The 26,336-nt window shown below is 41.8% G+C and overlaps 4 protein-coding genes and 2 pseudogenes across 8 annotated transcripts in view; 5 read left to right on the top strand and 1 right to left on the bottom strand.

Annotated features, from left to right (window-relative positions):
• Rad17 (RAD17 checkpoint clamp loader component) overlaps window positions 1-567 on the bottom strand; it is a 33,305-nt gene extending 32,738 nt beyond the window's left edge. For 2 of the 3 annotated variants that reach the window (XM_010637304.3, XM_010637305.2), the window contains exon 1: window positions 228-566. In XM_010637304.3, the coding sequence (XP_010635606.1) occupies window positions 228-243 (16 nt within the window). In that variant the 5' untranslated portion in view covers window positions 244-566. Of the gene's footprint in view, window positions 1-227 lie in introns of all 3 variants that reach the window. The other variant, XM_010637306.3, reaches the window with a different exon arrangement.
• Window positions 568-584: 17 nt separating this feature from the next.
• On the top strand, window positions 585-20,565 carry Ak6 (adenylate kinase 6). The gene is made up of 5 exons (XM_010637311.3): window positions 585-701; window positions 2,562-2,654; window positions 10,212-10,270; window positions 10,379-10,524; window positions 20,168-20,565. Exons 1-5 carry the CDS (start codon window positions 674-676, stop codon window positions 20,358-20,360), a joined length of 519 nt encoding a protein of 172 aa, XP_010635613.1. The 5' UTR covers window positions 585-673; the 3' UTR covers window positions 20,361-20,565.
• On the top strand, window positions 2,566-4,168 carry Taf9 (TATA-box binding protein associated factor 9). The gene is made up of 2 exons (XM_019209459.2): window positions 2,566-2,654; window positions 3,308-4,168. Exon 2 carries the CDS (start codon window positions 3,328-3,330, stop codon window positions 4,117-4,119), a length of 792 nt encoding a protein of 263 aa, XP_019065004.1. The 5' UTR covers window positions 2,566-2,654; window positions 3,308-3,327; the 3' UTR covers window positions 4,120-4,168.
• Window positions 11,881-13,941, top strand: LOC104871405 (annotated as a pseudogene).
• On the top strand, window positions 14,213-15,882 carry LOC117285300 (annotated as a pseudogene).
• Window positions 20,566-26,246: 5,681 nt separating the features above from the next.
• Ccdc125 (coiled-coil domain containing 125) overlaps window positions 26,247-26,336 on the top strand; it is a 60,223-nt gene continuing 60,133 nt past the window's right edge. For all 3 annotated transcript variants that reach the window (XM_033761241.1, XM_033761236.1, XM_033761242.1), the window contains exon 1: window positions 26,247-26,336. In XM_033761241.1, the coding sequence (XP_033617132.1) occupies window positions 26,318-26,336 (19 nt within the window). In that variant the 5' untranslated portion in view covers window positions 26,247-26,317.

Here is a 26,336-nt window from a genome sequence, read left to right as displayed (position 1 = left end):
ATGGTATAAAATATACGGAGTCCTAAGCTCAGACATTCGTCCTGAATAATATCGCAATCACCGGTGAACAGCTCAGAGCTCACAGGTACCCTTATCCTTTTCAACCGCGGACGGGATGGGCGGGTCAGGAGGAAGAACGACGAGAGCCCGAGGAAGGCGTGAAGAAAGAGGGGGCCTTCCGTCTCTCGGACATACAATAAACGCAGCAGCAGCCGCGGCATACTTACCTTCCTGGAGCTGCATCCCCTCTGGGGCAGAGAGGAGCGGCGGAGCCCAGGCTCTGCTCCTGGCAGAGGGGCTGGCACTCAGGCCTCTACCGTTCAGCACCCAGCTCTCAGAGGGTCCGCCTCTTGGGGGCTTTCAAGATTGGCCGGCGCTTATGCGACGCAGCACGAAGGGAGGGGCCCCTGAGGAGGGAGTGCTTTATTTAGGTGCCCAACGCACTGCCTGATCATAGAGCGTTCCAGAATTGAGCTTCTGGGTCTGAATATACTTTAGACGCGCATTATAAAAGGCCAGGTAACCAAAGGCCGGTGGCTGGACTGCGGAGGTGGTCAGGAGCGCCGAGTAGCTCCTGGTCCTCGGGCTGTTGCAGTCGCCCGCCCCTTCCGGCTCCGCCCCGTAGTGTGCTGGGAGAGCGAGCTGTCCTTCCCGGGGCGCGGCCTGGGCGACTATGGTGCTCCCGAACATCCTGATTACCGGTTAGCGCACGGCCGGGCGGGTCAGGCGGGGTCGCCCAGTGCTCTGGGGCCTCGGACGCCGAGGTGGGGAGCCGCCGGGGTTCTGTCCGGGGCAGCGTGCGTGACAGTCGCCATGACTCGGGTCCGGCCCTCGCGACCCTGTCGGGAGGCGGGGTAGGGGACCCGAAACGGTGACTCCTCAGCCTGGCGCCTTGGCGAGGTGGAGACGAGCCCTGCTTCTCTTGCAAGCGGCTGAATCTTACTGGATCAGAGATTTTGCTTGTAAAATGGGCGGTTGACCGTGTCGGGGTGGGTTTGGGGTTTCTATCGAAGTGACTTAAGAGACCATCTGGCCCTTAGTAGATCTGTTAATGGTGGATGCCTCCCTGCTTAAGCCTTCTTCGGTCGTCTGTAATTTTCTTTTTTGCGTTTGCAAACAGTTCCCAGACCAGATTTCTGTAAAAGAGGTGGGGTGTTTGTGGCGTGATTAATCTACAAGTGTATATTTTTGTTGAGTCAGTATCAGAAGGCTTTTTTTTTTTTTTAATGTTAAGGCATCTGCTGAGCATTTCTCGACGTTTTTCATGAAGGAATGCTGTTAAGGTTTCGGGATAATTTGGGACTTTTCTGGTTTTTTTGGAGCCATTCTCAGCTTGCGTGTTATCAGTGAAGGAAACGAAAATATTGTACTGCATAAGGACCGTATTACTGCTGCTTATTTAGCTCTGAAAATAGTAACTTGTAGCAGTTAATAACATCATACACCCCTTTTGCAAACAACCTAATAGGTGTAGCTGCTGTCATAACAAATGAAGTTTCTTTGTGGAAACACAGTAACTTTTAAAAAATCACTTAACAAACAAAATTCTTAGCGAGACATGAGTCCTTTGCTGAGTGCTGCAGCTTAACTGCCCAACAATTAAATATTAAGCCTTTTAAGATTTCATACAGGAAAGAGTTTGAGCACCTGATAGGCAGGGTTAGACATAATGTTCTGTTTTTTTATTATTAATCCATATTAGAAAATCAAGAGTGAGTGTTTTATGGAAAACATGTTGAGTTCAGATCTAGCAAGTTCAAGGCCAACCCATACTAAATAGCAAAACTGTGTTTCAAAAAAAAGAGAAAAAAACATGAAAATAATTTTAGTGGTACTAAACCTGAAGAATTGAAAATTACATATTTGATTATGTATTTTAGAATAGTATTAGATATAAAAGGGAGAGACTAAAGAACAACATATTGCCATTACATAGAAGGGAATGTATATTCTTTGGGTGTGCACAATGGTATATATGTACACAAACACACGTACATAAGACTTATTTGGAAAATGTAAGAAACTGATTTACAGCACTTCCTTGTAGGGGAGAGAATAGGAGTTTTTCCTTTTTTTTTTAAAGACAGGATCTTGCTATGTAGTTAAGGTTGGCTTTGAACTCACTGTGTATCCCTGCCTGGCCTTAAACTTGTGGCAATCTCCTCCCATTCAGGCCCCTGAGTGTGGGATTACAGGGTACAGGCTTCCGTGCAACCATGCCTGGCTTAATTCTATAATCTTTTTTAATTAAAGCAAATAAATGATAATTGACTTGACATAGCTAATTTTAAATTACTTCTGGGCAGTTTCATGGTGATGACAAGCAGAACTGATAGCAAAATTGCCTGAGCCCCATCCCTTGGAAAATCAGATACTCTGAGTAGAGTCTAACCTCCAGTCATTCCTGGGAAATTTTGATTAAGACATAGTGTATATTCATATATGTTTGTTAATTGGGAAAATTTTCATACAGGTTGTTCAAAATCTTAAAAGCAAAAGGTGGCTGAAGTTCAATAAGTCATATTTCACAAACAGTATTTTTCTATGGCTTGTCTTAACAGGTACACCAGGAGTTGGAAAAACCACACTAGGCAAAGAGCTTGCATGCAGATCAGGACTGAAGTACATTAATGTGGGTGATGTAGCTCGAGAAGGTAAGTGGAGTACTAGTAGTAGTTGTGAGAGGGTACAAAATTGTTTCTAAAGAATTTATGCTGTGTTGGGGACTCACAGAAATGTGAAATAGCAAGGGTCCAGTGCTATGCCTTGGTCATTTTGACCACTTACCTTCCAACCCCCAAAATGGCTGTCTGTGAGCAGTAATGATTGGTCTTCAAATAGAATCTGAATACAAGGAAGAGAACATTTTGAGTTGGGTGGTACTAAGCATATATATGAGGTGGTATATTGATGTTACTGGAAGGACAGATTATTTGGAACTCAGGCAGTAGAATATGACTGTCCTATGGTGTTTTCTTAGGTTAGTTTGATAGTTGCATGCCCAGGTACAGATGCATACATTCTAAAGTGATATATTTTACTTTTTTGCTGTTTTCCTCTAATTTTTGTTCACTCACCAGTGTCTTTTACCTTTTTATATTTTATAATTAATACAGAGTAGGAACTCAGTACATTTAAGTAAAGGGAACTTTTAAGTATACCTCATTAAAAAGATGAGATATGTTAAAATTTCAAATACATTAAAAAATTTTAACATTTAAAAAGCATTTTAAGTTCCTAACAGTTGCTACTAAGGTGACTATTTCAGTTTGATCTAATGTACATATTTTTTTCAAACGATCGAAAGTCTGATCGTCGGCAGATATCATGGAGTCTGGCAAGATGGCTTCTCCCAAGAGCATGCCGAAAGATGCACAGATGATGGCACAAATCCTGAAGGATATGGGGATTACAGAATATGAGCCAAGAGTTATAAATCAGATGTTGGAGTTTGCCTTCCGATATGTAACCACAATTCTAGATGATGCTAAGATTTATTCAAGCCATGCCAAGAAAACCACTGTCGATGCAGATGACGTGCGACTGGCAATCCAGTGTCGAGCTGACCAGTCTTTTACCTCTCCTCCCCCGAGAGATTTTTTATTAGATATTGCGAGACAGAGAAACCAAACCCCTTTGCCACTGATCAAGCCATATTCAGGTCCTAGACTGCCACCTGATCGATACTGCTTAACAGCTCCAAACTACAGGCTCAAGTCTTTACAAAAAAAGACATCTACTTCTGCAGGAAGAATAACAGTTCCACGGTTGAGTGTTGGTTCAGTCACTAGCAGACCAAGTACCCCCACACTAGGCACACCAACCCCACAGGCCATGTCTGTTTCGGCCAAAGTAGGGGCTCCAGTGTCCCTCGCTGGGCAGAGGTTTACAGTGCAGATGCCTGCCTCCCAGGCCCCTGCTGTAAAAGCCTCCATTCCTGCAACTTCAGCAGTCCAGAATGTTCTGATTAATCCATCATTAATTGGGTCCAAAAACATCCTTATTACCACTAATATGGTGTCATCACAAAATACTGCCAATGAGTCATCAAATGCGTTGAAAAGAAAGCATGAAGATGATGACGATGACGATGATGATGATGACTATGATAATTTGTAATCTGCCTCGATGCATGTAACGTGTACTTGGTCTTGAATCCTTTGTATTGAGAGTTAGCATGCTGGATGTTTTCAAGTTCTGTTTTTGAAAATGTAAATATTTAATGAGTAAATTTAGACACTTCTTTTTCATTGAAATGTTGGGTTTTCTTTAATAGGAAACTAATGGTTTTCCATCAACCTTTATGTGTAAAAAATAAAGTTCTCATTCACCAGTTTGATTGTTGGTGCTTTGACAGTTAAATTTTTAAAAATTTCTCCCTCTTTATCACTGTGAGAAATAAGGAATGCAGTAATTGAAGTTTATGTAGTCTGTTCACTTGCAACTAGAATGTCATCTCTAGGGCCATCAGAGGTTTGGCTCATAACCTCTGATGTATAAGTTGCTCTTACAGTATCTTATCTCAGAGTGCTGAAATATAAGCAGGACTCCTCTTTGAAGAGACCACTTGGCAGAATTTTTATTCATAGTGAATTTTCACTTACTTAGATTTTATCTTCTAGAGTTGCCCAACTTCCTGAGTTCCAGGTTTTTTTGTTGTTGTTTTTTGTTTTCCTAGTACCAGGGATCAAACTTAGGACCTTGCTAAATTCCTGACCCTGAGTTCCAGTTTTTAAAAATCTTTTTGGTTATATTTAAATACTCATGGCTTCTCTCATTCCTCTTCCACTATTTAAGAAAGGTTCTTTTTTCCCCCCCAGTATCCTTTTTTGAAGTTCAGTTTTGAGATTTTTGGGTTTTGTTTGGGTTTTTTTGAGACAGAGTCTTGCTATATAGTTCATCCTGCTCTTGAACTCATGTATCCCAGGCTGGCCTCAAACTCATGGTGATCCTCCTGCCTCAGCCTCCTGAGCGCTAGGATTACAGGCATATGCCACCACACCCACTCAAATTTTATTTTTTTATGATGCTAAAAATCAAACAGCCTCATGCGTGCTAGACGTGCACCCTACCACTGAGCTACCCACTTAGCCCCTCAAGTTTTTCTTTTCAGTGGTAATATATTTTAAGGAAAATTAAGCAGTCCTTTATGAAGCATTATTTTCAACTGGAGATGATTTTTGTGATTATCGCGTCTGTGGAAGGAGGTAGTTAAGGTTTGCTACTTACACTGAGGTAGTAGAGGCCAGAGAGTCTGCTAAATAGCCTACAGTTTATAGGTCAGCCCTCTTGAGACAGTTACCTGGCGCAAAATACCAGGAGGATCTAGGTTCAGAAATCCTGCTATAAAAAATGAGGCTTATATCAATAACCTTGTCTCTCACCCCTACCCCCACCCCTAGAGTCAAGGGATTTCACACGGAGCTCCATCCCCAGTCCTATTATTTGAATTTTGAGGTAGGGTCTCCCTAAGTTGCTCAGGCAGGACTCAAACTTGCCATTACAGCATGTGCAGGCAACCTGATTTTAAAAGGAGTTTATTGGGCCCAGGATGCCTGCCTGGAAGTGCAAGGTTCTGAGTTGGATCCCCAGTACCGAGAAAGAAAAAGTTTATTGGCATCTTAATCATGTTAAATTGCTGTATAATTTGTTAAGATATCAGTCTTACCTGTATGGAACAAGGACAGGGAAAAAGGAAATTAAGCTTTGGAAAAACTATTTGGAGTTCTAAATGCGTGCTGCTGCCGCTCCCTCTTTTTCCTCTCCCCTGCTTCCCCCATCACCTTCCCCATCCTCTTGCCTTCCCTTCCTCCCTTTTCTCCCTCCTTTTTGTTTCTTCAGACTTCAAGGTCTTAACAGTGTTATCCAAGCAGATCTCAAACTCCTGGGCTCAGCCATTTCTTTTGCCTCAGCCTCTCAAGTATCAGGGATGGCTAAGAATCCTTAGCCTATTTTTCCAGTCTCAGATTCCTCCCTACTACCTTTCCCATATCCAGTTATTTTGGTCTGATTAGCATCCTTAGCTTTCTTGCCACCAGCCTATCAGTGTGCAACCTGTTCTTAACCGTGAAGTAGGCATACACTGGTCAAAGCAAAGTAACGCAGTGATGTTGGGTCCGTCTCAAATAGGGGTGTAAAACAGCCAGGTTCTTGTGTACATGTGCATGCTGTGCTGCTAAGCTACACTTGTATTTGTGCAGTGCTAACAGCTGAACCCAGGGCTTCACGTATGCTAATCAAGTGCTCTACCACTGAGCTACATCCCCATTCCTTTTATTTTTATTATTTATTTCTTTATTTCTTTATTTTTGTTTTTTTGAGACAGGGTTCAGACTGACCTGGAACTCACTGTGTAGCCCAGACTGGTACCGAACTCATAGCAATCCTCCTGCCTCAGCCTCCCAAGTACTGGGATTACAGGCATGCACCACCACACCTGGCTTCCCATTCCTTTTAAAGAATTTTTATTTTGACATGGTCTTACTAAGTTGCCCAGGCTAGCCTTTAAAACAGCTCAATTTCAGGTCAGCAATAGTGCATACCTATAATCCCAGTTTCTTAGGAAGCTGAGGCAGGAGTGCATGTTCAAGGCCAGCCTGGGCAACTTAGTGAGATGCTGTCTCACAAATAAAAAGGGCTTGGGGTGTGACTCAGTGGTTGTACCTGCCTAGCATATATGAGGCCCTGGTTTTGATCCCCAGTACTGCACCAAAACCAAAAAACAAATATCATAGTCCAATTTTAAGACACCCTCTAAACATGACCATCTAGTTAGTTAAGATATGCTCTGAAGTCATCCTTGACTCCACTTGCACACTCCTGGTTCCTTCCTGCACATACACGCTCACTCCATGCAGATCCACTGGGCCTCTAAATCATCCTAGTTTTTCTGAAACATCTGCATAGTATTCCCCTGTCATCTTCACAACCATTGTTACCATGTTAAATTTCCTACTAATCTCTTCACTGCTCCTGGGTGTGGTGGCACAGAGGTACTCTCCCAGCACTTGGGAGGCTGAGGCAGGAGAATTGCCAGAGGTACAAGTCTAGCTGGGCTGTACAGTGAGTTCAAGGCCAGCCTGAACTATATAGTGAGACCCTGTCTCCAAAAACAAACAAACAAACAAAAACATTCTTCAATATAGAATATAGCTGTCAATATATAAACTTAATTATTCCTTCGAAAAAGGTGAGGGGAGAGAATAACAGAATTTGAACTCTGACATAATCTGTATAAACTTACTACATTCTAGTCTTCATTCTTACAGCCACTCACCCTTATTTTCCACTGTGCACTGTACTCAAGATACACTGGGAATTTTGTTTTTCAGTACCTGGGGATTGAACTGAGGGCATTCACGCAGCCCCCTTTTTTAAGCAACAGAATTGAGGACAGGGTTTATCTCAGTGTACCAAGCCTGCCTCGCAAGTGCCAGGTCCTGAGTTTGTAAAAAAAAAAAAAAAAAAAAAAAAAAAATCGAATAATTTCCCCTACAGTAAGCAAAGCAAACATTATTCTTGGTATATCAAATTGAGTTCTAGGAATATAATAAAGTCTGCCTTGGAAATATAGTAAAAGACAACATATACCATGCATGTTTTAGGGTTTGTTTTTTTCTTAACTTTACATTAACATCTATTTATCTGATAGCAGCTGCTGCAGCCCATGTTTTAAATTTTTTGAGACAGGGCCAGAGATTTAGCTCAGTGGTGCTGCCACCTGCCTCCCAAATGCAAGATCCCAGGTTTGATCCCTGGTACCCCCCCAAAAAAAAATTCTTGGGCTGGGGATTTAGCTCAGTGGTTCTGCGTCCTGCCTTGCAATCACAGGGACTTGAGTTCGATCCCCAGTAACACCCCCCCCATAGAAAAAAAAACCATACCCAGAGAGAGAGAGGGAGAGACAGGATTTTGCTTTACTTGTACAATTAAGTATGCTTCAGCTTCCCACCCTGCTTGCCTCTGCTGTTCTTTGCCAGATGCCCCCTCTGCCTGTCTTGCCAGCAGCTTGAAGGCACAGTCAGATGTCATCTCCAGCTCTGACTCCTGTGGGCAGGATTAATCAGTTGCCCTTTCCTCTCCCTGACACTGCTCCAGCACAGGCTGTGAGCCTGCCTCACCTGCAGTAACTACCATCTCCTGAGGCTTCTAGACTTGGTTCTGTCCAACTCAGTCTCCACCCACAAACCAAAGTGGGGTTTTTTTGTTTGTTTTGTTACTGGGGATCCAACTCAGGTCCTTGCGCTTGTGAGGCAGGCGGTGGAACCACTGAGCCAAATCCCCAGCCCTCCAACATGGTTTTTTAAAAATTTGAAATTGAGCACATTTTACATCTAAAATGCTTTTGTGAACTTTGCCTTAGGATAAAGTCTCAGCTCCTTAATTTGGCTTTGAAGAGCTTTTTGCTCTGACCTCAGCTTACTTGATCCCTTTGCACCTATATATTTTCTAATTGTTCTGAAAGACTTTCCCTCCCTTGAAAAGGTGCACTGTCCCTGGGTTCTCTCTAACTCCGGTTATCCTGTTATCTCAGGTTGAAATAGTCTTTATCATGTTCCTTCCCCTAGCTCACTGCCTCAAGTTTTTCCTTAGAAGTCGCCTTGTCCAGGAAGCTTCCCCTAATAAGCTAAGCTTATGTTAGGTGTTCATCTTGCTGCTCCCATAATACCATTAGCTACGGCAATAAAATACAGTAAACTTCCCAGGTGAGTTGTCTGTTCACTCCCATTTTATTGTAAGCTCTTTCTTTTTTTAAACACTAGATAAAAACAGCCCAGGGATATTAGCTCAGTGTGAAGACCCTGGGTTCAATCCCCAGAACCACCAAAATAAATAAATAATAATGCTACAGATACCTACTTTATACGCCATATATATATATATATATATATATCAAACTTTTTTTTTTTTGGTACTGGGAATTGAACTCAGGTCCTTACACTTCCGAGGCAGGCCACCGAACCACTGAGCTAAATCCCCGGCTACACCATATAGATTTAAGTATATACATATAAGATTACAGTATAATCTTGAATAAATGCTTAAGTACTTACTATTACACGGTACAGTATCAGTTACAGATATTCTTAGATTTCATGGTACTATTAAAAAAAAAGTACAGCTGGCTCATTGCATCCAAAAAGTCCAATGTGAATCAGAAATATTTTTAAAAAGGAGCTAGTGAGGGCCAGGAATTTAGCTCAGTGGTTCTGCAGCCTGCTCCGCAAACGCAAGGTCACGAATTCGATCCCCAGTACTAAAAAACAAGCAAAAAAGGAGCTCGTGGGCCTAGAATGTAGCTCAGCAGCACGGTGCCTACCTGGCAAGTGCAAGGTTCTGAGTTTGATCCCCCGTACAAAAAAAGAACTGAGGCAATGGCACAGACTTATAATCCCAGCTACTTGGGGAGACTGAGACAGGAGGATCTCTTGAGTCTAGGAATTTGAGACCAGCCTGGCAACATAGCAAGATCTTGTTTCAAAAGAAAATACTAAAATTTTTCTTTTAATCTGTACTGAACATATATAGACATCTTTCCTTAAGCAATATAGTATAAGAACTAATTCCACAGCATTTATTTTTTTGAGATATTTTAGTAATCTAGAGGATGTTAGACTATATGCAGATATCACATCATTTATATAAGAGATTTCAGCACTAGGACATTTTGGAGCAATCTCCCATGGATACTAAAGTATGTTTAAAATAATACGTGAAAAAATACTTGAATCCTAAGTTTTATCTTGAGCTCAGGAGGCTGAAGCAGGAGGATTGCTGTGATTTCGAGACCAGCCTGGGCTACATAGTGAGTTCCAGGTCAGTCTCAACTACATAGTGAGACCCTGACTCAAAAAACAAAAAAAAAAGTTTGAGGCCACCCTAGGTAACTTAGCGAGACTCAGCTAAAAATAAAATTTAAAAAGTACCGAAGATTTTGCTTAGTGAGTGCAAGTCCTGGTTTAAATCCCCAGTATCACAGAGAAGTTTCAGATCTATTGCTGCCCAGGTTTATTTCCTTCTAGACATAATTTCTAGTATTTCTTTTTACATTTGATGTCCATGTAACATCTGTTATATTAGTGCCCTCTTTTACATTAAAAGAATCTCAGAATGATTGATAATATATTTCCTGAAGTGTACAATGAATTGAAAATTAGGAAAAGTTAACTTAGAAAACACTATTTTAATGAGCTAATGTAAATCTCTTTTAGGGGCATTATATAATGGCTATGATGACGAATATGAGTGTCCCATTTTAGATGAAGAAAAAGTAAGTATGACTTTGCATAAAATATGTATTTGTTGAATTTAATAGGAATGTTGACTTCAGTTTTCTTAGGAAATATCTTTGTTTTTTTTTTTTTAACCTTTCCTACAGGTGGTTGATGAGTTAGAGAACCAGATGGCGGAAGGTGGAGTTATTGTTGACTACCATGGTTGTGATTTCTTTCCTGAACGGTGGTTTCATGTAGTTTTTGTGTTGAGAACAGATAACAGTATATTGTACAAAAGACTTGAAACAAGGTAAGAGAAAACACTGAATCCTTAAAGTGTAACATAAACTTTTTTGTTTTGAGATTCCTGAAATTGACCAGTACTACCATGAAAAGGGGTTCTTTTGGAAATTGTGACTACTGTATTTGGTGTCCTGTTGTGAACCAAATCTATGAGGGCTGGGCATGGTGGAGCATGCCTGTAATCCCAGCTCAGGAGGCTGAGACTAGAGGATTGCCAGAGTTCAAGGTAAATTCATCATGGACTATATGAGATTTGCCTCAAAAAAACAAAATATAAAAATTAAAAATAAACCAAATCTATGTTGCGCTGTCATTCTGAAAGAAGACAGACTTGCACATTTATAAGACCCAGGCAAGTACTTTCTGAGTAAATTGAGTATCTCAGCTGACAATTGGATCCAGTAAAATATACTCTGTAGCACAGGTGGATGACCTATGACATGCATAATATTGTGTTTTTCTTTTTAAAACCAAAAATGTTAATATATGAGTTTTTTTTCTAAACTAAAACCTCAGTATTCAGGTTTAATTGTGGTGTTGGCACTTTGTGATAAGTAAGTGGGTTTTGGTTGCAATTTGGTCACTCATCTCTAAAAGGTTTGCCTTCATTGCTCTGTAGAAACCCCATTTAACCATGCTTTTTCTTTGATAAAAGGAAAAAAGGATTTTTCTTCCTAGAAAAAGAGCCAAGCCACTAACACTGTTTGCTTAAACATCACTATTAAGCCCGCATGAAGCCAGGCATGATGGTGCTTGCCTGTAATAGGGTGAGGCAGAAGGATTGCATGTTTAAGTCCTGCCTAGACAATTTAGTCAGACCCTGTCTCAAAAAATAAATAAATAAAAAGAGCTGGGGATGTAGTTCAGTACAAAGGCCTTGGGTTCAATCCCCAAATATTTTTTTTTCCTCATTGAGTTTATTGGTACCTTTTAAGTATACAGTACAGTTCCCAAATATTGTTTTGAAAAAAATTCCTCACAAGAGAAATGGAAAAACTAACAAAACAAAAAATTTCAATCTTTAAAATATCTTTAATTCAACCAATAGAGTATCAGATTGAACCAGAGAAACTTTTTTTTTTTTTTTTTTTTTGAGACAGGGTGTCGCTATGCAGTTTAGGCTGACTTTTAGCTCATTTTGTAGCCCAGGCTGGCCTAGTGCTTGGATTACAGTCATGTGCCACTACACCAGGGCAGAGAAACTATTTGTTTGTTTTGGTGGTGGTACTAGAACTCAGGACTTTCACTCTGAGCTACATCCCCAGTCCTTTTATTTTGAGACAGGTCTTACTAAGTTGATAAGTTGCCTAGGCTGGACTTGAACTCCTGCCTCAGCCTTACAAGTGCTGGGATTACAGGCATGGACCACAATGTACATCTCAGAAAAACAAAATTTTAGATAGAAGGTTTTTCCACTGTGCTTTGGGGGATTCTAGAGGGTTACTGGGCAGCCTCAAACAGCAGCTCCAGAATTTTGCCTGAGGTCAGGTGCAGAATGTACATTCTCACTGAGTACAGTCAGCTCTGACCACTGTTGAATGAGACACTTGTTAAATCTTGGGACAAACACTGTAGTGGCCGATCTATAGGGAAAGTGAGGTTGAGGCTAGACCTAAAACTTTAATCTTTTCTTTAGGCAGTGAAAAGTCATTAAAGTTTTTTATGTTGGGGCTAGGGTTGTAACTCAGTGGTAGAGCAAAACAGAGAGAGAATTTTTTTGTTTGAGTAAAGAAATGGTAGACCATATAGTACATATACTCTTTTTCATAAAGACAATTTAAAATTGTGATTTAAACACTATATTGGACTTAGCTCAGTGGAACTGCACCTGCCTCACGAGGGCCAGGTCCTGAGTAGATCCCTGGTAATGCCCCCTGCAAATACTTATGTAAATAGCTAAGAGCAAGGTATTTTTAAAAAATTGTAGGGGCCAGGGATTTAGCTCAGTGGTTCTACTGCCTGCCTCCAAGCACAAGGAACCAGTTTGATTCCTGGTACCCACCCACTCCAAATGCGAGAGGGTCTGGGGTGAAGGGAAGGCGGGGTCGGGAGGTGTGGTGTGGCCAGGGTGTGGTGCCTGGCCAAGCCTGGGACCTCCAGGAGCCCCGCCCAGCTGCTGCTGCCTGACCGGCCGGGGTCCCCTATCCTCCCCTGACGCACTCTCAGGCATTGAGAACTACAGCTTCCAGCATGCCACGAGCACGAAGGAGTTCAAAGGCAGAGGCGCTGAGGCGGGGGTCCCGGCCTCCTCTGCCCTGCGTGGCTCTCTACCCCGTCCCACCTCACGCTGAGAGCGGGACACAAGCCTTGGAGGGGACACAAGCCATGGAGGAGACGCCGCCCCTGCCACTGGGTTGCAACAAGCTGCACCTGGAGAAGCTGACCCTCGGCATCGCCCCAGTCCTAGAATATTCTCCAGGTGTGACAGAGGTGACCATCATAGAAGAGGCACCTGCTGAACGTCATATGATTTTTTCCTGGGAACAAAAAAATAATTATGACGCCTGAAGGTACGAAGAACTTTTGCCTGATGACGAATGGCTTCCACGTGACCTGGAGTGTGAAGCTAGATGAACTCTTCATTCTGCTGGGCAACATGGCAGTTAACTGCATCTCAAAGCTAGCTGAGCTCAACCAGTCTTCTGTGTATTCACTTCCTAATGCACCAACACTAGCAGACCTGGAGGGCACGTATGAAGCCAACAAGGACCAGCCAGAGAAGCCTCATTTTGACTCTCGAAGTGTGATATGAGCTGGATTTGTGAAATGGGAATGGGAAGGTTTGCCTTGTCTACAAAACTGGGAAACCAGCATTAGCACAAGACACTAAGATCTGGTTCCTGGACAGAGCATTACACTGGCGTTTTCTCAGATACTTTTACTGCCTGCTCATCGCCCACCTGGGCCTGCCCCAGGGGCAGTATGCCTTCACCAGCTATGGCATTAGCCGACTAGCCAAGCGGTGGGTAGTTCAGCTTGTATAAATAAGCACATCACATACAACACAGACCTGCTCACAGGAGAGACCAACTCCTTCATGAACAAGCTGGATCCAAGCAAAGTGTTCAAGACCAAGAAGAAAGGGCCTGTTCAGCCTGCAGGTGGCCAGAAAGTGCCCTCAGGTCCCTCTGCCTCTAAACCTTCATCTAGCTCTGCAAACCCTGTCCACAAATGAACAGTATCTCCTCCTCTCCACCAGCTCCACAGTAGTGATTTCCATGCACAGTTGGCCCCAGGGACACAACCTGATTATGTGTAATTTTAAGCATCTCCTGAGTGAACAAAGTCTTAGGCCTTTTAATCCCACTGACATTAGCTGGGAGTTGGAAGGGCCTATGTACTGAATTTAACTCAAGAGTCCTTCCCTTACACTCTTCCTAGTGGGTTGTTCCAGCCTGTGCCTCAAAAAGCTGTGGAGAATTTCAGATCTTAAGTGGCCAGAGAAATGTATCAAGAGCTTTTCTCTTTTTTCCACACTTGACTTTCAACCCCTTAGCAGTAATTGGAGGAGTCCCCTAAGGAAACCACTGGTTTTTGATTCAAGAAACATTGGAACTGCACAGTTGAGTACATAGCCAGTAGTCATATGTGGCTATTTAAATTACATTAAAAATTTATGTCCTTTTGGGCTGGGGATTTGACTCAGTGGTTCTGTTGCCTGCCTTGCAAGCGCAAGGACCCAAGTTCGATCCCCAGTACCAAAAAAAATTTATGTCCTCTGATAGGTGTAGGACTGATAAATGTAGAAGATTGCTCAGGAATTCTTACTCTTGATAAAGACTATAACAATAAAGAAAAGTTCTTAAGTAGAATTCTGGGCATGGAAGTGCATCAGCAGAATGAATTATTTCAGTATTTTGCGGACACATTTAATGCAGTTGCTCAGAATGCCAAAAAAATGGGTGATAAGACATGAGAATCCTAGATCTTAGTTCTGGAGATGAGAAGATGAGGAAAAACGATGTTAAGAAGTTCCTGACTCCAGGCTATTCAGCCTCTGGCCTTGTAGAGTTATACACCATCAGTGCAGAGAGGGGGATGTCCTGAGAGGAAGCAACCAAGATCTGGGCTGAGCTGACAGGACCTGATGATGGCTTCTGCTTGTCATTGCACATGAGGAACAACAAGAAAACTGCCATCTTAGTTAAAGAAGTAAACCTAAAAAGAAACTTTTCTTAGTTTATTGACCAAATACTGGGAAGCAGCTCAAATTAGAAATTTATGCTGATCTCAAAAAGAAGTATAAGAAGGTAGTCTCAGCTGATGCCCTTGTGCACTGGTTAGACCAGTACAATTCATCTGCAGATACTTGTACTCATGCTTATTGGTGTGGCAATTTCAAAAAAACAAGCTTGGGATTAGTCTGTGAGATTGGTCTTCGCTGCCGCACGTATTATGTCTTATGCAGCTCAGTCCTGAGTGTGTGGACAGAAGAGAAGGGTGTGCGTGCCTCTGTCAGCGGCACGAATGTGAAAATGCAGACAGTTTGGCTAAGGACAGAAGACAGACAATGGATTGTAGGCTTGATCATTCCGGCAAATTGTGTGTCTCCTCTGGTAAATCTCCTGTCAGCTTCGGACCAGTCTTGGCAGCTTGTGGTCCAGCAGAAACAGCTGTGGCAGCAGCATCACTCACAGCATCGCCAACTTGAACAATGCTTGAAGGACAAAGTGGTTTCAGCACAGGTGTGTCTGAGATGCTGTGGGAGCGTAACATTTGCATAAAAATTAGGGACAGTTTCCAAAGAATTATGTATTTTTTCAGTTGTGTTCTCTCGCTCATTTTTTGGGGAATAAGGACAAACCTGGAATAGATAGCAAAACTGAAAATCAGCAGTGCCAGCGGTAGTATATGTGCCTTTCCTTCCACCTCCTTGGGGCTTTCCGTACGCTTCTATTTGGATGAGCAGTGGGGGATACACGCACACATGGGCATATGTGTATGTGTGTGTGTGTATGTGCACGTGTGTGCATCAGTCTGTGCATTTGTTAAAGGCTACCCTTTTCTGTTACATGGCGCTCAGAGTTAATGCAGTACATTCATGTCATTGCTGGCAGAGCTATCCCCGGATGCATGTGTTGAGTCTATAAATATAGAAAATATGTATTGACTTCTTTTTCCAGCTTAAAGAATAGGTTTACTAAAAGCATGAAATGAAAGACTGCATATCATGCATTCAGGTTCTTTTGTAGTTTTCATTCTGACAGTGCATGTCTTTGAAAGCATGTGTAAACAAGGTTAATACAGAAGCCAAGTATTGGAGAGAAGATTTGTAGATATATAGCATTGGTTATTGCATTTTTATAGTGTTTATACCCGGGTATTGCTTCCAGCCCTGCAGACCCTTCCCCTTTCTCTTCCTCACCCCAGGTTTCTGTCAAGGTAATGAATACATACTTTTTTGTAATAAAACGCTTCAAAGTTAATTTTAATGTATTAATAGTATTCCTAACGTGCTGCAAAAATGGCTATAAGTCTGTTTTTCTTAAAAGTTACATTTTCCTTAACTTAAAGATAGTTTCAACCATACTTGAGTTGTAAACTAGAAATGAGGAAACACTTGAGGCTTCTGCTGTATGTTTTGTTGTTGTTGTTGTTGTTACCCAGTAACTTGAATATTGTTTCATGTGTTGTAAGACATTGTAGAGTTTTTCTGAAGCTGTTAAAAATGGTAATGTACAAATGTGAATAGACACTTATCTATATCATGGGTAAGTTTTTTTTCACATATACTAGACATTTATAAAAAAAAATTTATGGCCGGGCGTGGTGGCGCATGCCTGTAATTCCAGCACTTGGGAGGCTGAGGCAGGAGGATCGCTATGAGTTCGAGACCAGCCTGGGCTACACAGTGAGTTCCACGGTAGTATCAACTACATAGTGAGACCCTGTCTCAACCCCCCCAACCCCCCCCAAATTTATGTCCTCAATTGCCTTCACCACATTTCAAGAATTCACATGGCTAGGGCCAGGGATGTAGCCCAGTGGTGCTGCACCTTCCTGGCAAGCACAAGGTCTTGCGTTTGATCCCTGGTACCAGGGGGCAAAAAAAGAATTCATATGGCTAGCAGATTCCATATTGGACAGTACAGAGCTATGGAATGTTTCCATCATCACAGAAACTTACTTTGGACATCACTACTTTAGAATATTTTCATACTAATCTTCCTCAAATCAGTTTATTTTGGGGGTGGTACTGTGGATAGAACTCAGGACCTTGCACTTGCGAGGCAGGTGGCAGAACCACTGAGCTAAATCACTGCCTCCAAATCAGTTAGTTTTTGTTGTTAATGTCAATGCCTTAACTTCAGGAGTTTTAATGTTTCATGAAAACTTTGAATATATAATTGTATATTCTTTATATACTTTATCAGGAACATATCTTTCTCATTTTTTAGTTTCCTATGGACTCTTCCTCATCAAAAAAAAACAAAAAAACAAAACTGTACGGGAGCTAGTCATTAGTTTTGGTTTTGGGGCTGAGGATGTAGCTCAGTGGTGCTGCAAATGCCTGACAAACTCAAGGTCCTGAGTTCAATTCCCAGTACTGGAAAAAAAATTTTTTTTTTTTTTGTTCTTATCCATTGAAAAAAAATCACAAAGTTTATCACCTTTTTTATTAGAGGTTAAAGAGATTTTATTAAAGAGACTTTATTATTTCTGTGTACAGAAGGCTCAAGAGTACGTGTAGCCCAGTTAAGTGGCAAATTCTTTAGCCTTTGCCTTGTGAGCCACAGATGTGGAGCCCACAACATAGCCTGTCCAATGATGGCAGATGCCAGCATATCTGCCATGGCAGTGGGTCCTGACGGTTCCACCAGATGTTACTGCGATACAACTTGTATACCATGCACTTCACCCATTTGTGTTTAGTGTATTACAGAGTTGTGCAGTCATTCCTGCGATTTTAGAGAATGTTTATTACCTCAGAGAAAAACCTATACCCATTAACATCACCCAGCATTTCCTTAGGCTCCCAGGCCTGGGCACTCAATAATCTGCTTTCTTTTCTTCGGATTTGCCTATGCTAGACATTTCATAGAAATGAATACTATATGGTCTTTTGTGTCCTATCATAATGTTTTCAAAGTTCTATTTTTTTTAATTGGTAAAAGTGTTATTTTTAATCTATGAACATTTTGGGTTGTTTCCACTTTTGACTATTACAGATATTGCCGCTACCATATTACCCAGCAATTAAATTCCAAGGTATATTTAACAAGGAAAATAGATATAAAAATGTGCACTGATGTTCATAGCAGCAATATCTGTAACAGTCAAGAGTGGAAACAACCAAAACGTCTATAGATTAAAATAAGATTTTAATTTTTAATTTTTTTAACCAAAAAGCCATCAGATTGTAAAGTAACTGCAGCACTACATATGAATACTACTATATATAAGGGTTGCAGTTTTCCACATCCTTACCAGCCAGCACCAGTTGTTTGTGTTTAGGTTGTAGTCATATGTGGATATGAAGTAAGATTTCACTGTGATTTTGTTTTGCATTTCCTTGATAGCTAATAATGTTGATGTTACAGAAGGAATTGATAAATGACAGGTACAGAGAAGCAGGATGTAAGCAAAATAATAAAAAGTTTATTTTGCCAGCAAAGGTCAATCGCACTGAGCAATGCCAGTGATCCACCATGATTGGGTTGCAGATTCTTCTTTTACAGGTTTTACAGCTATGATCTCATTCAGGTGGTTACATTTCATTTCCTCAGTTCACATTACCCATGTACAAATTACAGTAAGAAGAATTAACTTTAACCCAGATGTAACAATTCCTTGTAGTTAGGGAATTTACCTTAAGATTCATCTAGCTATCCATTCTAGTGCACAGGAAGAGGGTGTTCAAGGTCAGGGATGAGGCCAGATGTCCCACTTCATGGTCAACACCTCTGGTGTCTGTTAATTTTGAACTAAACAAAGAAGATTGCTGTCAGAGACAACAGAAGTCAATTTTATATTTTCCTAACATTTTGTAGGTTTTTAGAATATTTACAAAAGTTCTCTGTATCATTGAGACCCAGCCTAGAGGCACAGGCCTGTGATCCCAGCATTCAGGAGCTGTGGCAGAAGGAGTGCCCCAAGTGCAAGGGCAGCCTGAGCTACACAGATCCTGTCTTAAAAAAAAACAAAAACACAAAAACCAAAAAACACACCAAAACCAAAAATAATGTAGAGTAGGGGCCGGGGATTTAGCTTAGTGGTTTGGTGGCCTACCTCACAAGCACAAGGACCCGAGTTCGATCCCCAGTACCAAAAAAAAAAAAAAAAAAAAAAAATTAAAAATAACGTAGAGCATATTTTCATGTGCGTATTGGCCATTTATGTATCTTTTTTTGCATGTCTCTGTTTGGATTCTTTACTCAGTTTTTTGTTGTTGTTTGGATTTTTGTAATGTTAAAGTTTGAACTGAGGTCTCAAGCAAATAGAAGCAAGTGTCCTGCCACTAATTTTTTTATTGTTACAACGTTTAACTGATTTGCAGGAGTTTTTTCTTTTTTTCTTTTTCTTTTTTAAGACAGGCTTTCACTATATTGCTAAGCTACCCACACTGGGCTCATACTTATGATCTACCTGCCTCAGCCTCCCAGAATGATGGAATGACAGGCATGCAGTAGCAAACCTAGACGGATGTGAATTTTTTTTATGGAAGAGACATTTATTTTGGCTTACCATTCAGTCCATACTTGGCTAGCTTCGGGGCCTGGATTTGAATTTTTAACTAGTTATTTAGCTAATTTACATATTTGCCTAAAGATTACAAAAGTTCATTTATCATACATAATTCATTTTATATATTCCATCTATTTTAATCTTATTTTAGAATCTAGAACCATTACTATACTCCTTTATTTATGTCATAGTTAATTTGTCTTGAGGTAGGTAGGTACCAGTTTGATAATAGGTAATTGAGTAGTTAACTGAGGGAAGAGAAAAACTTCAGATAAACCTAAATTTAGTCTCTAGTTCTTAGTTCAGCCTTTTTATCAAGGAAGTTTCTTACATTTACAGGTGCTAGTTTGGTTATGGGGATTTTTTGTTTGTTTTTGTTTTGTACCAGTGATTGAACTCTGGTCCTTGCACTTTCGAGGCTGGTGGTGGCGGCAGCACGCTGAGCCAAATCCCTGGCCCTGCTAGCTTGTTTTATGTAGGCAAAGAGATTGTGAGAAGTATTTAGGGGTGTTTTCTCTCTTTTTTTGAGACAGAGTTTTGCTAGATAGTCTAGGCTGGTCTTGAACATACTCACTGTGCAGCCCAGGCTGGTCTCATATTTGCAGCAATTCTCCTGCCACAGCCTCCTGAGTGCTGCAATTACAGGAGTGCACTACCATGCCCAGCAAGGGGTGATTGTGAGCTGGACATCATGATGCACACCTGTAAGCCCAGCATTATGGGAGGCTGAGGCAGGAGATCCAAAGTTTGAGCCCAGGATGGGCAGTTTAGCAACTCAGTGAGACTGTATCTGTCTAAAAATTAAAATAATAAAAGATTCTGAGGATGTAGCCCATTGCAAAGGCCCTGGCTTCAATCCTCAGTAGTGCTAAATAAATGGTCCAGTTTCTGGTATATTTCCAAAATCTAAAACTACAGTTAATATCATTGTTTATTTGTTTGCTTAACCTCTCTTTGCCTTCTAGGGGTTACAATGAAAAGAAACTAGGAGAAAATATCGAGTGTGAGATTTTTCAAGTTCTTTATGAAGAGGCCATGCTATCATACAAGGAAGATATTGTGCACCAGCTGCCCAGCAATACACCTGAAGAGCTAGAGGACAACATAAACCAGATCTTGAGATGGATCGAGCAGTGGGTCAAAAGTCATAGCCCGTGACTGGTCACTTGGTGTTGCCTCTCTGCCTACCTTGTAGACACTACCCCCAAGTATCTGTATAAACCCAAACTATGTGGAAGGCCCGGCAGGTATTTTTATGCCTGGGTTTCTTTTTCTCCTTGAGAAAGTTAAACAATCACAGATATAATGAATACAATAATTATTAAGCATTTGAAATACTCAGTTGCTAAACAATAAATCTGATAAAATGGGTGGTGTCTTTTAAGTTTATTATAGAAGAAAATGCAGTTGATCTCTTAAATGCTAAGGACAAATCAGAATATCCCTTATTTTTTCTTTCTGTAAAAAAGACATTAGAAAGGGCTGGGGATTTAGCTCAGTGGTTCTGCCACCTGCCTCACAAGCACAAGGTCCTGAGTTCAATCCCCAGTACCCAAAAAAAAAAAGACATTGGAAGTGGTAATACTTTGAAAAATTCAGAAGGTCCAAAGCAATACCCTAAAGGGTAGCTTTCCCTTCCTGAATCGAGAAAATAATGTCAGTGGTTTCCTGTTTATCTTTGCAGATATTTTACTGCCTAGAAAGCATGTAAGTATACATTTTTTAGAGTATGGTACCATATCATGCAAACTGTTCTCTTCTTTTTTCATTGAATATATTTGGAGACTATAGGTATAATCTCAGAAAATAGATTTTTTTTTAAATTGTCACACAACAAATTCACCATCTTAAGTATACAACCAGGCCAAGGGGTAGAGTGCTTAGAGGCTCTGAGTTAAATCCTCTGCACTCCCTAAAAGTGATGAAGTGTACAATTCACTACTTTTAGTATAGTCACAAGGTTATGCAGCAATTACCACTAATTCCATAACATTTTTGGCTCTCCCTAAAAAGAAATTCCATACCCTTAAGCAATCATTCCCTATTCTTCCCTCCTCCCAGCTGCTTACAGTCACTAATCTACATCCTGTCTCGATAGATTTGCATATTCTAGACCTCTAATTAAGTCATATAAATTATTCCTTTTTACGGCCAAATCATTTCTTTATATGGACATGCCACATTTTGTCCCTTCCACTGTTGCACCATTGGGTTGTATGTATCCTCTCTGGGTATTATAAAGTAGCATACTTCATAGCAGCATGCCGTGAACATTTGTGGATAAGTTTTTTTGATGTTTTCAGTTCTCTTGGGTATAATCTAGGAGGGGAATTCCTGGGTCACAGGGCAATTATGTTTAATGTATTTACAAGGTTATACAACCACCACCAGCCATGTCCCACTGCCTCTCTCCCCTTTTTATTTTGAGATGTTCACTATGTAGCTTGGGCCGGCCTCCAACATATAATGCTCCTACCTCCCTCAGCCTCCTGAGTGCTGGGATTACAGGCATGCACCACCACACTAGACCTCTCAACTTTTGAAGTTGGCCTTGCACAGACAGGCAGGCACTCTACCACTGAGCTGTATCACCAGCCGGTGTCTAACTTGAGATGCCAAACTTTCCCAGGTGGTTGCACCATATGTTCCCACTATCGATGTATTATGGACTCAGTTTCTCCACATATTTGCCAACATTAATTTTAACCATACTAGTGTGTCATGTATCACTTTTGTTTTAATTAACATTTCTTATTATTATTTTTTTTTATCAGTGGGAAAAAATCCCCAATGCTAGCAATTTAAAGGAGAGATTTATTTTGGTTCAGTTTCATTCTGTGGTTAGCTGGCTCAGAGGGGCATACTGAAGTAAAAACTGCTCAACGCGTGGTGGCCAGGAAACAGAGAAGGGACGACCTGGGACAAGAATGTGCACTTCCAAATCATACTCCCAGTGACTCACCTCTTCTGACCACATCCTCCTAACAGCACATGCCAAGTATAGCATTCCCACAAGCCGGTCAGCTTCTGCACACATGAGGCTTTGAGGAAACATTTTAGATCTAAACCATAATACCTAATGACCAATGATACTGAGTTTCTCTTTTTTTTCCTTTTGGACTTTTGAGATAAGGTCTTGCTTTGTAGCCCAGGCTGTACTCAAACTCACAGCACTCATCTTGCCTCAGCCTCCTGAGAGCTGTATTTTAGGTGTGTACCACACACCTGCTCTCTCTCTCTCTTTTTTTTTTTTAGTGGATTCTCACTGTTGTTCAGGCTGCTCTAGAACTTTGGATCTCAAGTGTTCCTTTGGCTTCAGCTTCCCTACTGATGGATATTTATGTTGTTTTCAGCTTTTTCTATCACAAACTAATTAAGAATAATGGGTAACATTTTATACTACTATACCATGCAGTTTTCTAAACACATTTCAAAAGTGAACTTAACCTTGGAGAAGCATTCAGTCACCAAAAGGTTTTTAAAATTTATTTATTTTTTTGAACTCAGGACCTTGTGCTTTCGAAGCAGATGCTGTGCCACTGAGCTATATCCTCGGCCCAAAGTTTTTATTTTTTTGACATTAGGGATGAACCAAAGGACCTGTGCATGCCAGGAAAGCACTCTGCCTTTGACTTGTCACTAGACAATGAGGGCCACCTTCAAGGAGATGGGGACATCAACACACCCTGCCATGTAAGTTTTTTTTTTTTTTTTTTTTTTTTTTTGAGACAGGGTCTCACTATGTAGTTGAGACTGACCCGGAACTCACCCTGGAACTCAATATGTAACCTAGGCTGGTCTCAAACTCGCAGCAATCTTCCTGCCTCAGCCTCCCAAGTGCTGGGATTATAGGTGTGCACCACCATGCCCGGCGCCTGCCATGTAAGTTCTTGACTCATCATGAAATAACAATTTCATGGAAAAAGTTTGCATCAATGAAAGGCATAGCAGAGTTGGAAAGGAAGAATATTAAAAGGACTGGCTTGAGCAGCTGGAGGGGGATCACTCTGATGAAGCAGTTCAAACTGGCCCACTCACAAAAGAGGTCAACTTTTATTTTTTTGGTACCGGGGATTGAACTCAGGTCCTTGATGCTTGCAAGGCACGCCACCGAACCGCTGAGCTAAATCCTTGGCCCTAAGAGGTCAACTTTTAACAAAGATTAGCTGAGGGAGGCCAGCGTCTGGTGGATCATTATCTCAGTTCTGGTTTCACAGCTCAAAAATTCCTTATCACTTTCAGGATAATCAGTTCCCATGAGGTAATTGTTCTTGCTTGGGAGGGGTGACATCATGGGGTGGTCTGTGAGGCTCTGCCTTTCCAGGAATCAGAGGTGACTGCAGGTTTGGAGATTTCTAGACATTGCTCCAGAAAGGTTTGGAATTGGACATTGTAAGAGCTGGCAATGGGATGTTTCTGCAAACTCTGAAATTAATTTGTTACTCTTATCTGTGTGTCCTTAGTCTTCAAGGGAATAAGATAGACTAGCTAAAATTCAGGGCTAATAAAACCTTATAATATAAATACTCGTTAAACAAGAAACGCCTGCATGTGGAGCTGAGCAGTGATCTGCCTCCAAAGTTTTAAGGTAATGAGCGACAAAACAAAACAAAACTTGCCTTGCCTTGTACCTATCTTTCTTTCTTCTGTCCAACTTCAAACCTACACTCGCAGCCCCTCAAATGAGCTCTTGAGTCCACATGGCCACTCTCTGAAGTAAGTTATTTTTATTACAGGTAGTGATAGAAGTTAGGTGACTTTCCTTTCACTAGATAATAAAAGCACTGTCAGGATTCCATTCTAAGTAGGCTCTTGCTGCTATTTCTGCTGAATGTACATGCAGTTTTATTCATGAGTGTCGCGAGCCGCGACGTCGGGGTCCTGCCAGCAGGCCCCAAACCTGAGAGGATTCACCGAGAGTAAACACACTGAGTCATGCTCAGATTCAGATTTCTTCTTTATTCTTCTTTTACTTCTACTTCTACTACTACTCTACTACTACTACTACTACTACTACTACTCTCTGCCAGATGGCTCTCACACTTAGGCAATAATATGAAAGTAAAAACAGCTTCAAGGATGAAAAACAATCTCAAGGATAACTGTACAAGGCCACAATTATGGCTCCACAGAATACACATGATTTACAAGAAGCAGGTGTTTTTTCTGGAAAGCGAAACTCAGCTAAATAATGCCATAAGATGGCAGCCGATCACGGCCAATCAGAACTTACAACATAGCAACTCCTTCGCTCAGGGAACTGCAATGCAAGCAGCCAGCTGTCTTGCAGGCAGTCTCCCACAATGAGCATGGTGAATAAATGCCCAGAAGATAAACTGTGTGTAAACCTAATTAACATTGAGTTGACTTTTTATTCAGACAATGGCTCTTTTGACCCAGTGATGACAGAAACAAGACAAGACTGGTCCAAATATTCCAAGTGTGCACACACGTTTTTGCTTCCCCCTAGGAGTCGGAAACGGGTTCAGAGATTGACTAAGCAGCTGCACTCAGAACGAAGAGGGCAGCAGGTTTTTACTGATTTGTGGGGCTGACTAATCTGGTAATTTCCACTGGCCAGATGCATGGTTCCACCAAGTGTTTCTTCTTGTGACACTTGGGCCACCAGGTGATAACTGTCAACTCATCCTAGAGCATGCTGAATTTTCATGTATCTGGCACCTTCATCCTGTGAAAAACATCCTGGCCTCATGGGTCTGAGTGCTGTAATAAGGCTGAATGACTTCAGGTGGTTGGACTTTGGGGTCTTATGAAAAAAGCAGAAGGGTGGGGGCCCAGAAAAAGGAGAGGAGAGAAAAGAACTTAGCAGCTCCAAGTTAACTCTGCACTGTAGTCTTGAACAAAGCATTTTTCAAACGATTAACATATCTACGTGTAGAGCTGAGCAGAATCTCACCCGTGTTGAGACAGCAAAGGAGACATACATATTATGAAGACATGCCAAGCCTTCCACCCCACTTTAGTCCCCCATGAGACATCTTTGAAAAAGCCTTCAGCTTTCTGGGAAGTAGTGCACGCAACTGGTATCGTAATACACGTCAGAGGAGTTATCTATAGGAAAGCTACTGTGAAACCAATCATGTATTGCCCAGCTGTGACCTCCAAAATTACTGATTTTAAGTTTACTAAGAGCAAGCTTTTCCTCCCGTAGCAAAAATGTCTCGTTTCATACAAACATTCTGCTTCTGTGGTTTCGTCAGGGTCTTCATGATGTGTCCAAGGCTGAAAGTAGCTGCTGATCCATATCTCACATTAGGAGATTCCCTTAAAAAACTAGTAAGAAGTAAAAGAAGCCATACTCATAACCCAATAGAAAATTCCCAGGCCCTAGGGCACCCCAGTGAGGCCCTAAAAGCCAGACTCATTGAAAGGGTTCTAGAGACGCCGCACACACACACCCCAACCCCAGAGGTCCGACAGGTGACTTTATTCAGGAAGCAGGAGCAAAGAGGGAGAAGGGGCAGAAGAAAGAACAAAGAAGGGAAGGTCCTTTTATTATCTTTGGGCTAAGCTATTGATTATTAATGAGGGGTGAGCTGCTTCTAACCTATCACAGGCCAGGTTGCCTTTTATGGGTCCAGCCCTACAGACACAGGTTTCATCTTCTCTGGACCACTGTGGCCTTGGGGGGGTGGGAAACCAGAGATAAGGGCTTGAGGTCATTTTAGGAGCCAAGAGGTACCAGAATGCAGCCTGTGATGACGGCGTCACAGCATACCTTAACATAATCAGTTCCTAACACTCATTTTCTGAGAACGGGCAGTCAGAGCTCAGGGCTGTGCCCATCACCCCACCCTCAGGTCCTCCAGCTAAAGCTCCTTCTCTATTCCCTCCGTACGCCGCCAGGGAGGATTCGCTGGTAGACTCCGGACGTGGCTTCCTAGCTGTCACTAAAGTGTGTCCCAAGAGACGGTGCTTGAGTTGCCCCTGGCCCCGCATCCGCGCTCAGCGTCGTCTTCCAATCTCTATCTGAGAACATCACTCCTACTTCGGTTACCCACAGCTGCCTCCGCGGCTGCGACCTGCGAACGCCAGGCGCCCCGCTATCAGCGGCACTGACGCCGCGCTTGCGTGCGCGTTCACGGGGCCTGCGGATGCGCGACCTGGAGCTTC

This window comes from Fukomys damarensis, unplaced genomic scaffold (genome assembly GCF_012274545.1).
Source record: "Fukomys damarensis isolate Sample0158 unplaced genomic scaffold, DMR_v1.0_HiC HiC_scaffold_1, whole genome shotgun sequence".
In the NCBI taxonomy this organism is placed as follows: Eukaryota; Metazoa; Chordata; class Mammalia; order Rodentia; family Bathyergidae; genus Fukomys; species Fukomys damarensis.
Note: the sequence above shows the minus strand (reverse complement) of the source record. Positions and strands in the feature narration are given on the sequence as shown.